The sequence below is a fragment of the Gallinula chloropus genome (assembly GCF_964237585.1).
Source record: "Gallinula chloropus genome assembly, chromosome: 1".
Taxonomy (NCBI): domain Eukaryota; kingdom Metazoa; phylum Chordata; class Aves; order Gruiformes; family Rallidae; genus Gallinula; species Gallinula chloropus.
The window spans coordinates 127,937,980-127,954,848 of NC_140085.1; the positions used below are offsets into that span (position 1 = coordinate 127,937,980).

At 42.1% G+C, this 16,869-nt stretch overlaps 1 protein-coding gene across 1 annotated transcript in view; it reads right to left on the reverse strand.

The window, feature by feature from the left end:
- Positions 1-16,869, reverse strand: part of POLA1 (DNA polymerase alpha 1, catalytic subunit) — a gene marked incomplete at its 5' end in the record, with an annotated part of 206,550 nt that overhangs the window by 154,529 nt on the left and 35,152 nt on the right. Inside the window, 4 exon segments of the mRNA XM_084279542.1 lie at positions 13,526-13,648; positions 13,874-14,017; positions 15,962-16,089; positions 16,612-16,708. Coding sequence (XP_084135668.1) covers positions 13,526-13,648; positions 13,874-14,017; positions 15,962-16,089; positions 16,612-16,708 — 492 coding nt within the window.

Below are 16,869 nucleotides of genomic sequence, written 5' to 3' on the forward strand. Positions count from 1 at the left end.
TCTCAAGTCTGACTTAGCTGAAATTTGTTTTGCTATTTTAACTGTGAATACAAGATAGAATTAATTATCCAAGCCTTTTCTGGACTTGAGCATTTTTGGATTCAATGGACATACAAAGTTGCCTGCCCTCCAGTGTGACACACTATTTCTCTTCACCAGTTCTGAGCATTTGGTGTTTCCAGGTTATTTCTCTGACTCAAAGACCCATAGCTACCTTCTCCAGATCATCCTGTTCCTGACACTCAGCTTATTAACACAGAGACAGAACTAAATGCTGTGGTAGGAAGCAATCTTCATGCTTCTCCCCTAGTTTTTAACTTCAAAGCTCTGTGGTATCAGGGAAGCTGCTAGCATTTTTTGACAATTATTCTCCTCTTGAACTACCCAATGGCAATTCCACTCCCCTCCCTTCGTTCCACCCCCACCCCCAAGTAAACACACACCAAAAAAGGATGATTCAATACTTGTTTGGGAAGAAGCATGGAAGACAGGAAAGAGGAAACCAGAAATAGAATTATAAAAAGGAAATTGATTACTTGCCATCTAGGAAAAGCTATTTGCAGCTCTTGCTACTCTTTTTCCAAACACTTTAAGTACAGCTGGCTTAACATTTAAGGATCTGTGCCCATTAAAAAAAACATTCAAAAGCAAAACATGTAAAGGAGTTCTTTCCTTAGGGGCAGGAACATTGGCTCGGGTTTTCCCAAACTCCATCTCCCCCAGAATTTACTGCAATGGCTCAGAAAGTCAGAGAGCACCAAGCCTTCCTTTCCATGGAATAAGTCCAAGTCACTGGTCTCCTTAGGATGGGTAACTGTATTCCTAAACCAACTACTGACCTTAATCCAAATATTGCAAACCAAAGACAAAACCCATACTTCTATATTATGTAAAGCATGCAAAGAGTTTTGTGGTTTGTTTTTTTTTTAATTTAAGAAAACTTTATGACACCATAACAATGCAAACACCATTAATGAATGGTCTGAAGAGCTTAAATGGTGAATCACAGAATGCTTGGGGTTGGAAGGGACCTCAAAGCCCATCTAGTCCCACTCCCCTCCCATGGGGTCAGGGACACCCTCACCAGACCAGGTTGCCCAACGCCCCATCCAACGTGGCCTTGAACACTGCCAGGGAGGGGGCAGCCACAGCTTCTCTGGGCAGCCTGTGCCAGGGCCTCACCGCCCTCACAGGGGAGGATTTCTTCCTAAACCTGCCCTCTTTCAGCTTGAAGCCATTGCCCCATGTCCTGTCACTACACTCCCTGGTGAACAGTCCCTCTCCCCCTTTCCTGTGGGACCCATTCAAGTATGGGAAGGCCATAATTAGGTCTCCCAGGATCCCTCTCTTCTCCAGGCTGAACAAGCCCAACTCTCTCAGCCTGTCTTCACAGGAGAGCTGCTCCCGCCCCTGATCATTTTTGTGTTCCTCCTCTGGACTCACTCCAACAGCTCCATGTCTGTCTTGTACTGGGGACCCCAGAGCTGGACTCAGTACTCCAGGTGGGGTCTCACAAGGGCAGACTCACTATGATGTTATATAAAATTGCAGAAACACCCTTAGACTCAAGAGCACATAGCAAGTCTGTGATGTCCTGTGTGCAACACCAACTATTAATAAACTATTAACCCCAGTTCCTCTCGGAGAGGAGGGCAGACAGTCACAAAACAGGCTTTCCTTAAGTTAAGATGGAAAAGGCCAGGGACAAATACTGATACTTGATAATTGTGATAATCTACTACCATGCATGCTTCACATGCTCTTTGAAGCAAAAAGGAGTTGCTTGGCTTAGCAGGGAGGCTCTCCCCTATTATGCAGGCCAGCTGAGCCAGAAGCTATGCAGTACTGTATGGAATAACAGAAGGATCATTTCTGGAATAGTCAAATAAATGCCACTTCATATTGCTTTACCAGCTCGATCTCTTCTGGCAGATCTGTTCCTTTCTTTTTCAGCTTAGGAAGCAAAAAGAAAAAAGGGGGTGGAGGGGGAAGTGAGGCAAGATCCATGTGGGGAAAGAAATAACTGACTTTAAGTAAGCTAATATAATAAACATCAGACAACAAACATTTATTCCTACAGTGAAAATTAATGAAAAGGAAACTGGGACAGCTGCACAGTCCAAAATTGGCACTGATTTTCAGAGAAGGAATAGGATCCCTGAAACTATTACTAGATGGCTCAGGAATCCCTGGCAAAAAATCAAACAGTTTCTTAAAAAAAAAATTGCTGTAATTTAACACAGTATTTATGACAGAGCAAAGTGACACAAGCTTACACTCCAGGCTGAAAACTGAGACACACAAACAAAAGCCACAATTTATTAATCTTCCCTTGGTCAGCATGTCAGAATCCCATCCTTCTGAGGGGAAAAAAAAAAGTAGGCGAGTTGCTCATGTATGAGAGGCGAGGATTTCACGGTTATTTTCTTTAAATATTTGAATAATCAAATCAAAGTTCAAGATCCACCACCAAAGAATGGGATTGCAGAAGGCCTGTACACCAAAAGAGGATTGGAGGAAGGGAGGGTTGTTTTTATTTGCATGGAAGGAAAAAAAAATTACCATGTGGTTATAAAATAAGCCAAGATTAGGGCAGAATCATCCCCAGGAGCCTAAGAGGGATCAAAGTGATAAAGAACGCCACTGAATTCCTATAAAGTGCAGCTACCTCCCAGCCACAGAAGGGACAGCTTCCATTGAGAAATTACTTGGAAGGGAGTAAAAGGAAAGCATCTGTCCCCCACCCATCAGGCATCAATTCCAAATGTGCTAAGACCAGTTGAAAAGCTGGTGTTAAGGGAAACGCAGAGACTGTCGCCTACTGAAAAAGTTACCAGGAAACACAGGTCCAACTTACCAAACAGCCTGCAAACTGGGAGGAAAACTTCAAAGAACATTTCAGCTTTTCCCTGAATTTTTCGGAATCAGTGGGAAGTTTCCCACTGTAGGAGTATCACAGTTAATTCAATCTATAGATATACATATGTCAGCATAATACACTCTTTAAAAGCAGGAGCTTTTATGATCTTCTACCCTTAATTCAGCAAGACATTCTTTTTATTCCAAGATGAAGTGTTTTGGTCCCCTAAACTCAGCCCAGTCTTGTTACAAGTCAGAAGTATTGTTCTGTGGTTTACATAAAAGCATTTCCACTGAACTAAGCAGCAACTGACAGATAGGGTAACTGGGTTCCAGATAACATTTAAATAGCTGTACTAATTACACCACACGGAGACAGGAACATGATCCCTTACTCAAATCCTCAGAGTAACCATCCAGAACATTAAAGAGAAGAGGAAAAAAAAAATACTAGTGTGAGCCCGTAAGACAGCATGTAAAGGAATTTAAAAAACACTCTGCATAAAGGAGGTAATCTCAACTAATTAGATATCATAATGATCATCTCACAATTTATTAGAAGTGAGTAGTAGCTAATAACTTCACAGATTTCCTCCAATCCTTTCACCAGGAAGGAATGGCAGTTTCTAAATCATTACTGCTCTGTCATCCTGGACCACTGCCAAGGACATGGAACTTCAGGACACCTGTCAATTAACACATTCCTACTGAAGGCAGGCTCATCTTCCCTCTTTAAATCTATTAAAAATTAGTGGTAGCAAAAAGCAATCAGATAACAAACATGGTAAAATTAAAATCAGAAGTGGCTTTGTGAAGGACAACAGCCTTCAACAACAAAAAAAATCTCAACAAAAATCCCCAATAAAGCACAAAGAGTTGTGTCTCTGCTGAAGTAACTATATACATACTTTGAAAGATGAACTACATGATGTAATAGACCTTTTTCCATCTCTAGCATCTGTGGTATACAGTAGTACATGCCAAAATGACCGGCCACCTGATGGACAATTGTGTATAAGAGTCAGATCTAAAGCTTTTCTCTAATCAAAGCTTTCTGCGGGAGTTCTCAGTCTAAGTACAGGCTTCTCATTGATTTTTCTTTAGCTCCAGGATGACTACTTTTAACTCTAAGTTGAAAAATACAAAGTTATGCATTGAACAAAAAAAAAACCCCACCAGGTATGATACATATTAAAGCATCAAGGCAGAAGAGCTATTATAATTTAAAGAAGCCAACAGATTTCTGAGTGAATATAAAAATGATGTTTGCCTAAGTTCAAAGCAGCTGATGATGTTGAGTTCTGAGGGCAATGGGGTGGAGAAAGGAGAGAAATTAAGGAGGCTGCATGAATACAACAATGCCAGCTGTTGCTGACTTATCTCTGGGCTGTTCAAAAGCCAAAGGGTCCAGCCAAGGAAGTTTCAGATTCAGCAAGTAAAATTCCAACCAGAGCAAAACCAAGAGGAAGGTTGCAATACTCTCAAGCGTGGGGCTGAGTAGCTCCTGGGGTTTTATGGGAGCCTTCTACATGCCAACTCCAAATTACAGGACAACAAAGCCTGTGACAGTTTGATATCCCAAGCTAAAAGCATCAAGGATGAAGAATTAAGTTAACATCAAGAACATTCTTTGCACTTGAAGTCAGCCAGAGAAAACAGAAAATAAATTGTGTATGATTAGGCACTGACTAATTGAATGAAACCACATGCAGAACAATTCAGAGTACCGAACTGAAGGCTAAAGCAGCCCATGTATAGAGTGATAACTTGACTCTAGTTATCCTCCTCCCTGAGAACTCTTCTGCAGACTCACTTTCTACAGATTTTAAAAAAACCCTATTTGTACCTCCTGTGTCTCTCTGACTGAAAACCTTCTCAACCCAGGCATTTCAGGAAACACGACCCAAAACTTCATTAAAGAATATTACCACCACTATGCAGTCCTGCTTTGCTGGTAACTTCCAGGAGTTGAAACTGGCCAGTATCTGACCTGACAAAGCAAGCAATTAGAAAGAAAGCGGTAACTTAACAAGGCAAGATCAATCTGAAATGAATCAGCCATGCAACTGCTTGGCTATGGCTGTCTGCTCCTATCTCAGCAGGAACCAGGAATCATCATTCATAAAGGCTACATGTTAAAAGAGCCCTTTTTTTCCCCTAATTATTTTATTTAACCCAGAGCTCACCAACCATCATTATCCAAATTCCCCAAGTTTCTCCAGTCTCATGTAATCACCAAGACTAGCAAAAGCTCACACAGAAATGACTGCCAGGGACTAATCCCCACAGCAAGGTTTAAATGACGTTCAGACATTATCCGTTTTTGATGAGCACTGCCTGATGAGTGCTGCATCTCAGTGACACAAGTGGGAACCATTTCCCACCCCCAACAACCTAAAAAACTACTTCTTGCTCTTTCTGAAGTCTGTCAGCACATACAAAAACATAAGAGGCTAAATATGCAAGATAAAGGCAACTGGATGTTAATATTTTGTAACAAATCCAGGTGTTGAAATAGGATTTATGGAGCAACTGTTTCTGTGCATCTGCTGATTTGAGCCACCAGAGTATCAAATTGTACAGCACACATCAACATATATAATTTAATCCTACTCCCTGAAACCTTACCCAGGAAGTTTGATAAAGGGCACAGCCTGAAGCAAAAGACAAGGCTACCACCAGCAACACCTCCTGCGCTGCATTCTGTACAACCACTGGCAGGAAAGCGAGCAGCGAGAGCAAGCGTCAAGGTAAGCTTTCGTGTGCCTTTTGGTCACCTACGATGCTCTAAAATTTGGGGGGGGATTCATTTCATCCAGTTTTGGCACTACCCTCTTTCTACTGTGAAGGAAGTCCAAACAAATTAGCTTAGGCTACATGCTTGCCTTACAGGTTCCCCGGCTTCTTACATTGCTTGTCACACATCAAGAGATCTGCATCAGGTCCAGCCCAGCTCGTGAAACGTCATCTGCTTCTCAAGAGACCTTTGCTCTAAGCACAACTCTTGATGTGGCCCACACCAAGACCTCCTGCATCCTTACAAGTGGGCACTGTACCTGCAGTGGTAGGGACGGTTCACCTTCCACAGATAAATAAAGGTCTTGGAACAAACCGGTTTGTATGCCTCCTAAGTATATTTTGATGCTGAAAATAGCACAAGCCATTCCTGCATATCTTCTAAATTAAGACAATGAACCTTGGAACAGGTCCAGACAAAGGACATACATGCAGAAGACGACCACATGACCTACATATGACATACAGCAAAACCTGCATTCAAAGTACTCAGAGCAAAGGTTTATTTTGGTTTCTTTTAAGCTCTGAAACCAAAACAGCCTAGTAAAGACAAGTATCACTGCTGAAATGCCTTCATCCTTCAAGTTCCTGCTTTTACATCTGCTTCATGTAGCTGACCTTGGTGATAAATCTGAGTGTGAATTAGAGGAACTTCTGAACTGATGGTCATAAAACAATTCTGGCTTGAAAGACTCTGGGCATCATCTAACCCAACCTCCCGCCCAAGACCTGCCTGGCACAAGGCTGTGCAACTCTGGCAAAGAATCTGGCTTCTTCTTGATAATCCCCATTAGGTTGTTGAAAACCTCAATTAATCCCATCCATACACTTTCCCCCCCCCCCCCAACCTGAAAAAAACTGCTCTCAGCCTCTCTCTACATGCCAGAGTAGGATCAACACCATCCTTAAATCATTACCTGGAAACAGGAGGCTCAAATCAGTATTCACCCAAGAGTACAAAGTATAGATCATGTAATTGTGGATGGAGCAAAAAGCTCCTAATACAGTCTGTTGTGCAACAGTGAGCTTTTGCACAGTGGGCAACGTTCCCAGGAAATACATGAAACTTTTTGATTATGAGATCAAGATGTCATATCTCTGAAGGACGGTATGAATATTTATTTAAGTCTTGTGGGAGACAGACACTTCAGTTAGATCATTTTTCTATACCCTCAGGAATAATGCTTGAAAAGGAAAACTATTTTTTCCCCCTAATTTGAAGTCTCTCTTATTTTGAAAATTCTATTACCATCTAGGTATCTGAAGCCACGGTTTCTAGAACAGGCCAAGACCCAATTTAAGATAAATGCCTGATGCAAATGAGTGAAGTGATAGCAGCCTGAAAAACTGCTTCTGTTAAGTCTCCAAAATCGAAATATTTTGCAGCAAGCTACTCATGAATTAAGAAAACATGTACTGCAAAGACTTGTGCCAACAAATATACAGCCTGGAAAAAAAAACATTAAGACAGCAGTTTGCATTTGTATTCTTCACACTTTAACAACAGACACTAAAAAATGGATTTGTTTGAAAACAGAACCTCAGCTGTTTACAAATGCCAGTGTGATGGTGGAAAAGCTCTCACCTTCATGGCCCACAGGCTCCTGCGTTCCTAGATCTCCATTTTGAAGCACCTCTATACCAGCATCTGAAGAAGAGAACCACTAAAGGATCTTTGTCATTTGAATCTCATAATCCCTCCAGTATTCTAGATAACATCAAAAGATTTCTTTAGTTATTCTAAAGATGAAGCACAGCAAAACTTTGGGGGGAGGGTGCAGGATTCAAATGCATTTCCCAATGTTTTATTGCACACCACAGTCTTGTTACCACTGGATGCAGATAGACATTTCTACTTCTCCTAACCCTGAGGTATGGGCCAGAGAGCACAGAGAGCTCCTAAAAGGGGATGTACCATTACATTTCATTTACTGAGAACATGACAGAGACCTTGCTTTTAAAGGTCTCCCTATACCCTGCTTTTCAATTTTACCACAATTTTGGGTGAGGAATATCTTGGTCCCTAGTCAGCCAGGTTCAGATAAGAGCCGAGTAAAATCTGTGTCTTTTGTCAAGACAGGAAAATATGCCCACCCCAAACAACAATATAGGAAACTATAAGAAATAGCTGAAGTACAGAAGAAGGAAAACAACCACCAAACCAAACCGCCGTGTGTTTGTGCTAAACCTGCACTTTTGTTTGGGTATGAGCTGAAAATTGGCTGGTCACGACTGACCCCTGTTCTCTCATACTGGGTCTGCTCCCACTTTCCAACCTCCTTCCTACCGGCTCTGAGAGCATGCAGCGAGTCATTGAGTCATTGATCCAACAAAAATCAATTTGGTTTTCCTGTAGAGATAGTTTTCAACTCAGATCACCAGGCTGATCCAACTCACCATGGGGCCGTGCAATTGCTATAACCCATCCACAGAAATCAGCAGCCAGGGAGTGAGAGGCACCACACCTCTCGTGATAGCCCAATCTTAAAATAAGCAGTCACAAAAGAGAAAAGTCTTTCTATTCATCTGACTTGCTGTACAATCAATCTGAATCTGATCAATCCCCAAACATTTCTTGGTGAATATCCATTAAATAAAACCTTCCTGCCCAGTCAAAATCACCTCACACCACCACCCAAGATACAAAAGTATTTTTTCCCCCTCCAGACTTATTTCTTCCTCACCCAAAATACCCTGGCCATTCTTCTTAATTGAAATGTTTCATTTCCTCTCCTTGGAGATGCAAAAGCCTTTATCAGACCAGATGTCATCTCGTGCACTTGACTAACAATCGCAATATTTCATTTCAACGAACGTTAAAATGTTCTGTAATTTTTCTACTACTTGTTACTCAGTTTGCATTTTCAGGCTCCAAGCAGCCTCTCCTTTGAAACATCTATTCTCACTCTTTTAGATGTTAGAATGCAGAATAAAGCACGTAGCTTTTTCACTGGCTCACAACTGCACACGTAATGGTAAAGTTACCAACAGTGGCAACTGGTTTGACCTCAACAGTTTCCATTCAGGGCCACTGCAACTGTTTAGCACTATTTCTCATAAGATTTCAGCTTGCCATTTTTATACTTAAAAGCAATTAAGAGACACTCTTTGCCTAGCCTTTTACCCTCAAACTCTGTATCTTCCAAAAACATTGTATCGATGCTGTATTCCCTGTTTATAGACAGAATGCTTATATGAGACTTTAGGAGGTTCCTTTCCCCCCTCTAACAACCCCACTTCTCCCATACTGCAACACGGAATAAACCGGGACTCTTGACAATTGCCCCACTGACATGACAACTCTTGAAGGCTGTACAACCAATGCTTTAGGTGCAATTACAAAAAGGTATCTGATTATCTATTTCCCTGGATGAGCAAGACTGAAAAAAAACCCCAAAAAACCCAAAAAGAAAAAAGGAGATGCCTACATTTTTTGCAGAAGGCAATTACAATAGATGGCCATTAACCTGCTTACATACCCTCAATTTTTTTTAAATGAGCTCATCTTTCTCCACTTCATCTCTCTCCTCCCTCATCCATTCTTTTCGCAGACTGCAGCAATAAGATGCTTTTATTCTTTCCTTTTGACTGCTAGGGCTTTAAAGTAATTATTAATTGAGAATGTATCTAAAGGATCTGAATGAGAAAGTTGGAATTAACCCAAATGCCTCTTCCCCGCCCCACTCCCCCTTTTTTTTTCCCCCACCCTGTAACACCAGATCTACCTGTTAGTACCACTAAAACCAGCAAATGTGCTTTTCTTCCTTTCAAAGGCAGGTTTTCTACCTGCTTGGGCAAAAATATGTAAAAATGAAAAACAACATGGAAAAATGCAAGTACCTGGAAAAGGCCTCAGCTTTGAGCGACAGCCATTAGCAGCCAAGCCGCCTACAGACAAAATTCTCTCAGCAATGTTGCTGTCCTGTAGGAAAATCCTGCAGCAGAGGGCATCCCACATTTGGGAAATCAGACAACCGACACTTCATCAAAAGACTTGTCCTTTGAAGAGGCTAGAAAGGCATGACCTTACACTGCCTGCTAGTGCAGAGCTGGCTGGTGGTACAACACCGACTCATCTTCTTTCCAGTTGTTAAATTACATTAAAGGACAGCTAAAAATATATTAAATATTTTCCTATTACTTTTCCATGCAGGCAACTGCTACAGTTACAACAAGAGCAATGTCCAAGCACACACTTGGTAACACAGGGGGAGGGGCAGGGGGGCCCGTGGTCCAGGAATCCTCCTAACAACATAAGGTAACATTTGGATTGCAAATGCATAGGGTTTGTTTTTTTTTTTAAATTGTTTTAAGAATAAGAACTGGTGCATTTCTAGCAATCAAAACAGGAAAACATTTACATTTTCCAAAAGGTCAGAGCTGAGCTACAATTTTAACTCCCTCCCACCCCAATTCTCTGCCCTTTCCATGCCTACCACACCAACACCTCATGGGGGCCTGCCCGTGACACACACCACACCCAGCGCGGGCAGGTTCGCACTGACAGGGCCCCGGCTTCCCCGCCAGCGATCACCCGCAGCTTAAAAATAAACAGGGGGACACCCGCCTGGGAAAACCTGACAGCCCGCGGGAAGAAACGCTCGGTGACACAAAAAAAAACCCCAAGTCTTAATTGATTAATGATCTCAAGGTCTCTATCGCCATCTAGTGAAGACTTGCCACTATTGCTACACCGCCCACAGAAACGACACCTCCTCCTCTGCTGGAAGGACCCTGCGGGGGAGCCCGCCTGGCCGCGGGCAGAGCTGCGGGGCCTGCCTGCTCACCCCTCAAGCAGCGGGCCATGCCTCGCCGAGGCTGCCTGAGGAGAACCGAGCGCTTATGGGTTCTGTGAAGCCAGCTCATAGCGCTGGGACAGCAAACGGCCTTCCCGCATCGGCCTCGGTGCTTCTGCCATCAAGGTGGGATGCACGCGTCAGACGCTTAGCGCGGTTATCACACAATCAAAGGGGTTGGAAGGGACCTCAAGAGACCATCGGGTCCAACTCCCCTGCCAAAGCAGCTCCCTAGGACATATCACACAGGGAGGTGTCCAGATGGGCGAAGGAGTTTTTAACATACCCATGTGCGATTACAGGAACTCGTAGTTGCCCTAAGGAGCCCCACAGCAGTTCCCCTGCGCTGCCAAACCACAAAGAGAAGTTACAGTCCAGGAGTGGTGGTAGCATGGGGGGGTCTGTTGCTTGCAGGACTGTTTTCTACAGCTTCAGTAAAAGGGTCTTCAGCCACACAATTAAGAAAGCAGCAATTTACAGAAGTCATCAAAACTCATCCTCACTCAGCTTCATTAAACTATACTATGAGCTTCAAGACCTTCAACTTGAAATACGTATTTCCCACTTTGAATTATTCTGCTAAGACTTGAGACTGAACTGTAATTGTGTTAGTGCAAACATCATGTTCAGATTTCATCCCACACAGTACGCTTCCTGCTTAGACATCTACAAGCCTGCCTGAGTTTACTCTGGTCCCCTCCATGTCAGTTAAACAAGTATCAATTACTGATCATCAGAAAGGGCCATTTAAATTTGGACCGGTAACACTTCTCTGTAATAGTTATTTTTTAATTAACCTTTTCACATAGAGAACCCAAATCTCCTGATACTTGAAGTTCGGCTCTCTCAATAGTGTTTAGTGGCAAGAGGAAACCTATGAATAGAAAGACTGATACATCATTTTAAAGTAGCTTTTTTCCAGATTAAATATTTCAACTCAAACAAACCCCATAGAAAACTGTGTCCTCTTGCATCATTTCTTGTGGCAAAAATTACTACTCAAGAAATAAGGAACCAAGAAAGCTGCATCTGTTTTTTGACTACCACCCAAAGTTTTTAGAGCAGAGCATATACAGAAGTACAAAATTACAGGTCAACCTGAAAAAAATCTCAAATTTTCACAAGTTTATCTCCACAGTATTCCAGAGGAACAAATATTAATCTAACTCAAAGAATGGGGAAAAAATAAAATACGGGTTTAGATCCACAGGAGATGCTGTCCCACTCAGAAGAGACCTACCAAGAGAATATTACCTCACTGAGCTCAGCACTAGTGGTGCCAGATGCAGACCTGCTCCCACAGACTTTCACTGGCATCCCTGCTGTGCTCCCAACAGCCCCCACTTCACAGAGGAACTTTTAGACCTGCACTGGGTATGCCATGCTTTCAGGCAACACTCTGCCACAGAATAAAGTTATTCCCCAAATTTGGAGCAAGTACAAAACTGGAGACTCAAATGTGTGCAAAGGTTTGGCAGAAGCAAGCCCAGGTATAGCACCATGGCAATTAAAGAGGTTAGAAATCCTCCTTTCCAACCAAAAAATCAACTATGTAAGAGAAAGTCTCAAAGAGCTTCCTAGCATGTCCTGTACTCCCTATTTAGGATTTTCCTATTCCACCATCGCTTTGGAACATAACGTGGGAACACCAGGATTTTATGAACCAGTAAGTCACAGACACCTGAGAACAAACTATAAATGCAAACAGAAAGTACTTCCCCCACTCCTTGGAGGCCAGAAGCTCAAGAATCCATACAATACCCAGCTTGTGATGGGTGCTCTATATGACTAATGGACATCATTAAAAAGAAGTCCCAAAAGCAAAATCCATGACTAATAAATACTGCTAGAAAATACAGAGCTATGATACTCAGCTATTTTTCATGCCAATATTGTAGATAAATACATCAGAATCTTACAACGACGAAGGATTCTACTTCCTTAAAGGAAACACTAACTTCTGAATTCGCATGGATGCACATCACACTTACAGTTATCAAACGTGGAAATTATTTCCTAAATGTGTGTAAGCTTAAACAGACTGGTTACATGCACTGGGAGGACAGCAAATGTGGGGCTGTCTCCAAGGAACTCTTTAGATGGGAAGATTTTAAAAACAAAGATGTATTATCAGAAACAAAACGTCCCTTAGCACATCAGTTGGGGGTTGTAAACAGATCTTCAGCCCACCAGGCAGTCCACAGCAGAGCGAGCTGTGTGCCCTCTCATCACAGGGACTATGTGCCTCTAAACTCCAATATGAACTCCTCCATCTCCCTGCTTAACTAAAAGGTTGACCAGCCATCCTGTCATGTCTGTTCCTGGCACCTCTGACGATTTCCACTTGGTATTCTCTTCAGCAGAGAACTGGAACGAAGCCCCATGAAAAAACCTGTTTCAAAACACTGGGTATCAGTGGTACATTTTGGATCTTTAATGATTGTTCTTCCCACTGGAACGACACAGACGCATTCAGCTGCCATGCTAATCAATAGCAAGAGTAGTTTTGTCCAGAGTTAGGAGCAACCCTCAAAATTTGGCCTCTTGAGGCCAATGCAAAATTCTGGTCTAAGGAATACACAGTTTCTGAAAATAAGGTCCTGATACATAACCCATTGTCACCGTGTGATTAGTTAGCCCTGTCACAAACTTCAAGGTTCCAAGATCTCAACGTACCAGGGCACAGGACAGTCTGGCCAAAGACAAGCTCATCCAAAGCTGAGACACATCACCAAACCAAAGACTGACGCATTGAGCAGAACTGGAAATTCACAGAAAATGTGACAGCACACTTGATTACTTTTGTAACCATAACCAGGCCCTTTGAAGCTACACAGGTTAATTCAAAATAAGACTCTAGCTAGAGCTTCAATTTGTTCTAAGTTTTACCTGATTATTTTCTAGACACCAGTTTCATTTTTCCCCCAACTTCCGCAGCACGAGAAAGCTAAAAACTACAGTTCTGTAACCAAAAACAGGTTCAAAAAGAAGACCATTCTTCTACTCAGTATAAAATTAGGTGGGGCTTAAATTCACCCTTTTTACATGTGTGCCTAACCTGCTTAATGACTTACCTCTCTCCCTTTGTGCGTCACCAAAGCAGCCAACGGCTTGGCATAGAATCTGCTGTAGGAAAATCCCAGGCAGCCATACATACTGTTAGCCGTGAGTTTCAAAGCTTTCTGTCTGATATCATACTGAAAAGAAAGATAACCAGCAAAAAATGATACAAGCATAGCCACAGAACAGAACTTAATGTTCACAATTACATTCACAGCTCTTTATATCGTCTGCAGCAATGATGGGCTACAAGTAAAGCACATTACAATCACTGCTCACTACTAATCATCCCTATTCTGCAAGGCTGATCAGGGCACTTAAGGGGAGTGGGAGAAAAATCAAAGGAGTTCTATGAAACACACCTGTAAATAAAGGTCAGGATTTAAATCCGGCTGTTTCATTAGCTGCTTAACTTGGCGTCTTCTCTCCACCAGTTTCTTGATTTCTTTAGGCAAAATTCCCATCTCCAGAGATGGGTCCGGAAGCTCTGGAATTTCTTCTTCTTCTTCTTCTTTGACCTGTCAAATGATCATCACTGCTTATCATTTTTTTGCCTGAAGATGAGATTTTTAACATGCCAAGTGAGAAGCTTGGAGGGGAAAAAAAAATAAAAATAAACCACACAGCTTGTCTCTCTTCTTGCACAGCACTCCAAGCACAGCTTAGAACAAGCATGAGACGTTTTTTATGACATTTAACTATTACTACTTAGTCTCTAAATATAACTACTGTTATATTTAGCTGTATTACTTAGTTAAAACACACAAAATGTGACTTTTATTTCTATATGTACATCTGCACATAAATAAAAACACACATCTTCTCGCTCAGATATATATATACACAGATATAAAAATATAAGGACATATATAAAAAAATATGAAGACACACACAAGCAATTCTTTTCATGATGAAAAAAAAATCCATCCTTTTTGTATTATCACCCCAGTGTTACTGGTGTTCAGAACTGTAAAATGGAGCATATGCTCTGCGGAACTAATACTCTGAATAAGGTAACTGCCAAAACAGAAATTGACAGTGCTGCCAGAATGAAAACTCCACCCCAAGCAACTCTTGATTATAGCAAAACAGCCAATAGCATATATTCTTCTTGATAGCCAATGAAATGGTTGCGCAGCGAAAACGGCAAGATTTCAAGCACAGCAAAAGACAGAAGGGTACAAAGGGCAAGAGAGACACTCTGAGGCTGCCAGATTTAGTAAAGCAGTCTAGGAAGAGCCATGAAAAGAAACGACCCCAAAACCTCCTTAAATGCCATACCGTGATAGAAACCAAAATGAGCTGCTTCAGTTTGAAGCATGCCCAAAGGAGGGTACATCCACAGAGTTTGGAGGAGCTTGTGGACAGTTCCACATAGATTTTCCCTCATTTCTGCTATGGCACTGATAGTCCTGTAACAACTGAAATATGTCCCACAACATGCTAATTCCAACCTGTGAGCTGACACCAGTTAAAAATAAAAGCTTCATAAAGGTTTAACCTTTAGACCTGAGCGGCTTGCTGCTTCAGCTTACAGCACAGCTCCACCAACAACTGTGCCAGCACAGCTGAAGAAAGGAGGAGAGGCAGCCACAGATGAACCACAGCCAGCACAGCTGCTGAGAAAACAGAGTGTGGAACTACACCTTCGGGAGGCTTTTTGTTGTGTTTAATACAGTTTACTGCTGTATTAAACAGCATGAATTACTGGGAAGCTGGTCCCACAGCTGACAGTCACAGTATCCCTCCCTGACACACACACACAGAGTTTTCCTGATGTCTAATAAGGGTTGAGCTCATATTGCATTCCTTCCCTCAGGCAGAGGCATGTGACTTGTGTCTCCTGCATTCACAGAATCCCAGACTGTTTTGGGTTGGAAGGAACCTCAAAGTCCATCTAGTCCCACTCCCCTGCCATGGGCAGGGACACCCTCCACCAGACCAGGTTGCCCAAAGCCCCATCTAACCTGACCTCGAACACTGCCAGGGAGGGGGTTCCCAAAACTTCTCTGGCCAACCTGCTTCAGGTATGTTGGTATAAATTCTGTGGCAACTTAACCTGAGGAAGCCCCTGCCAAGATAGGATGGAATTGGTCAAGGGACTCAGAAATTGCTAGGACCACCTGGGGCTGAAAAGGACCAGCAGTGTCTCACTAAAAATCTTGTTTCATGAGCATACCAAGATTGTATTTAGACAGTAGAAAACTTACCAAGATTCTACAAGACCATTACTGAAAGGAGTATGACAGATATATAATATTCAAAAAGTCCCAACCCAAAACTTACCACGACGTATTTTTAAACAAGAATCAGAACAAAAATCATTTTTTTTTTTTTAAACTGGGGGCATGGATTAAAGCCATGAAAAAGAGCAGTTTCTTTCAAAACTGATTAACTAAAACACACAGAAGTTAAGCCATTGTAACTTCAATCAGAAGTTACCACACACAGACCTCTGCACTTTTCTGTGCTTCTGATGACAGTCGCTGCACTGTGGTAAAGCAGATGTTGAACTCCTGGATAATCGATGGGTATAAGCTGTTGAAGTCGAGAAGCAAAATAAACTTGTCATAAAAACCTAAAACAGAGTTTAAAACAAAAGTCACAGTTACTCAGACTCCCTAAGGACTTCATCCAACTCCACAATTAACACGTAAGCGACAGTAACACCCTGTACCACATTCCCAGCACCTAAATCGCTTAAAGCAGCTGCTGAGATGCACCACTACCCGTCCCAGAGAGCTGTCAGAAGTGGAACGATCCAACTCCATTAACTCACCAGAGTTGAACAGATAGCTTCTGTGTTACTATAGGACACTTGTACAGTTTTCCCCACATAGAGGAGAAACTGAAAGAGAACTTGCGTGTCCGTTAGAAAATTACACACGGATAAACGGTCCCAACTGTTCACAAGACCATTATCCCCCCAAAAAAGCTAAGGGAAAAAATGTCCCAAGTAATTCCACAATCAACTTTCTTCTATGCAACAATCCTCCCCCCCAAACCACCCTGCTGAACTCCCACAAGATACAGAGATTCTCATTAACAGAACCTACCTGTGTCTAACTTCATAGAAAGAAAGAAAATTGCCACATCTTACCGACTTTGGGATCCAAGACTAAGCCCCCAGCATACGCTGCTTTCTTTTTCCCTATCTTTGATTTATTCTGATCTTCAAAATCTCCATCTTCATCCACCTACATTTGGCATTTAAAAAAGTCATTATCTAGTCTCCAAGATTTCTGTACTGTTGGAGGAGTTATTTTTGGCAAATCAAATATGAAACTGGGAGCCAGTGCACAGAGTTCCTTTGTAAATTACATGTGAAACATGCTGTTTTCACCATGATCCTTATTAA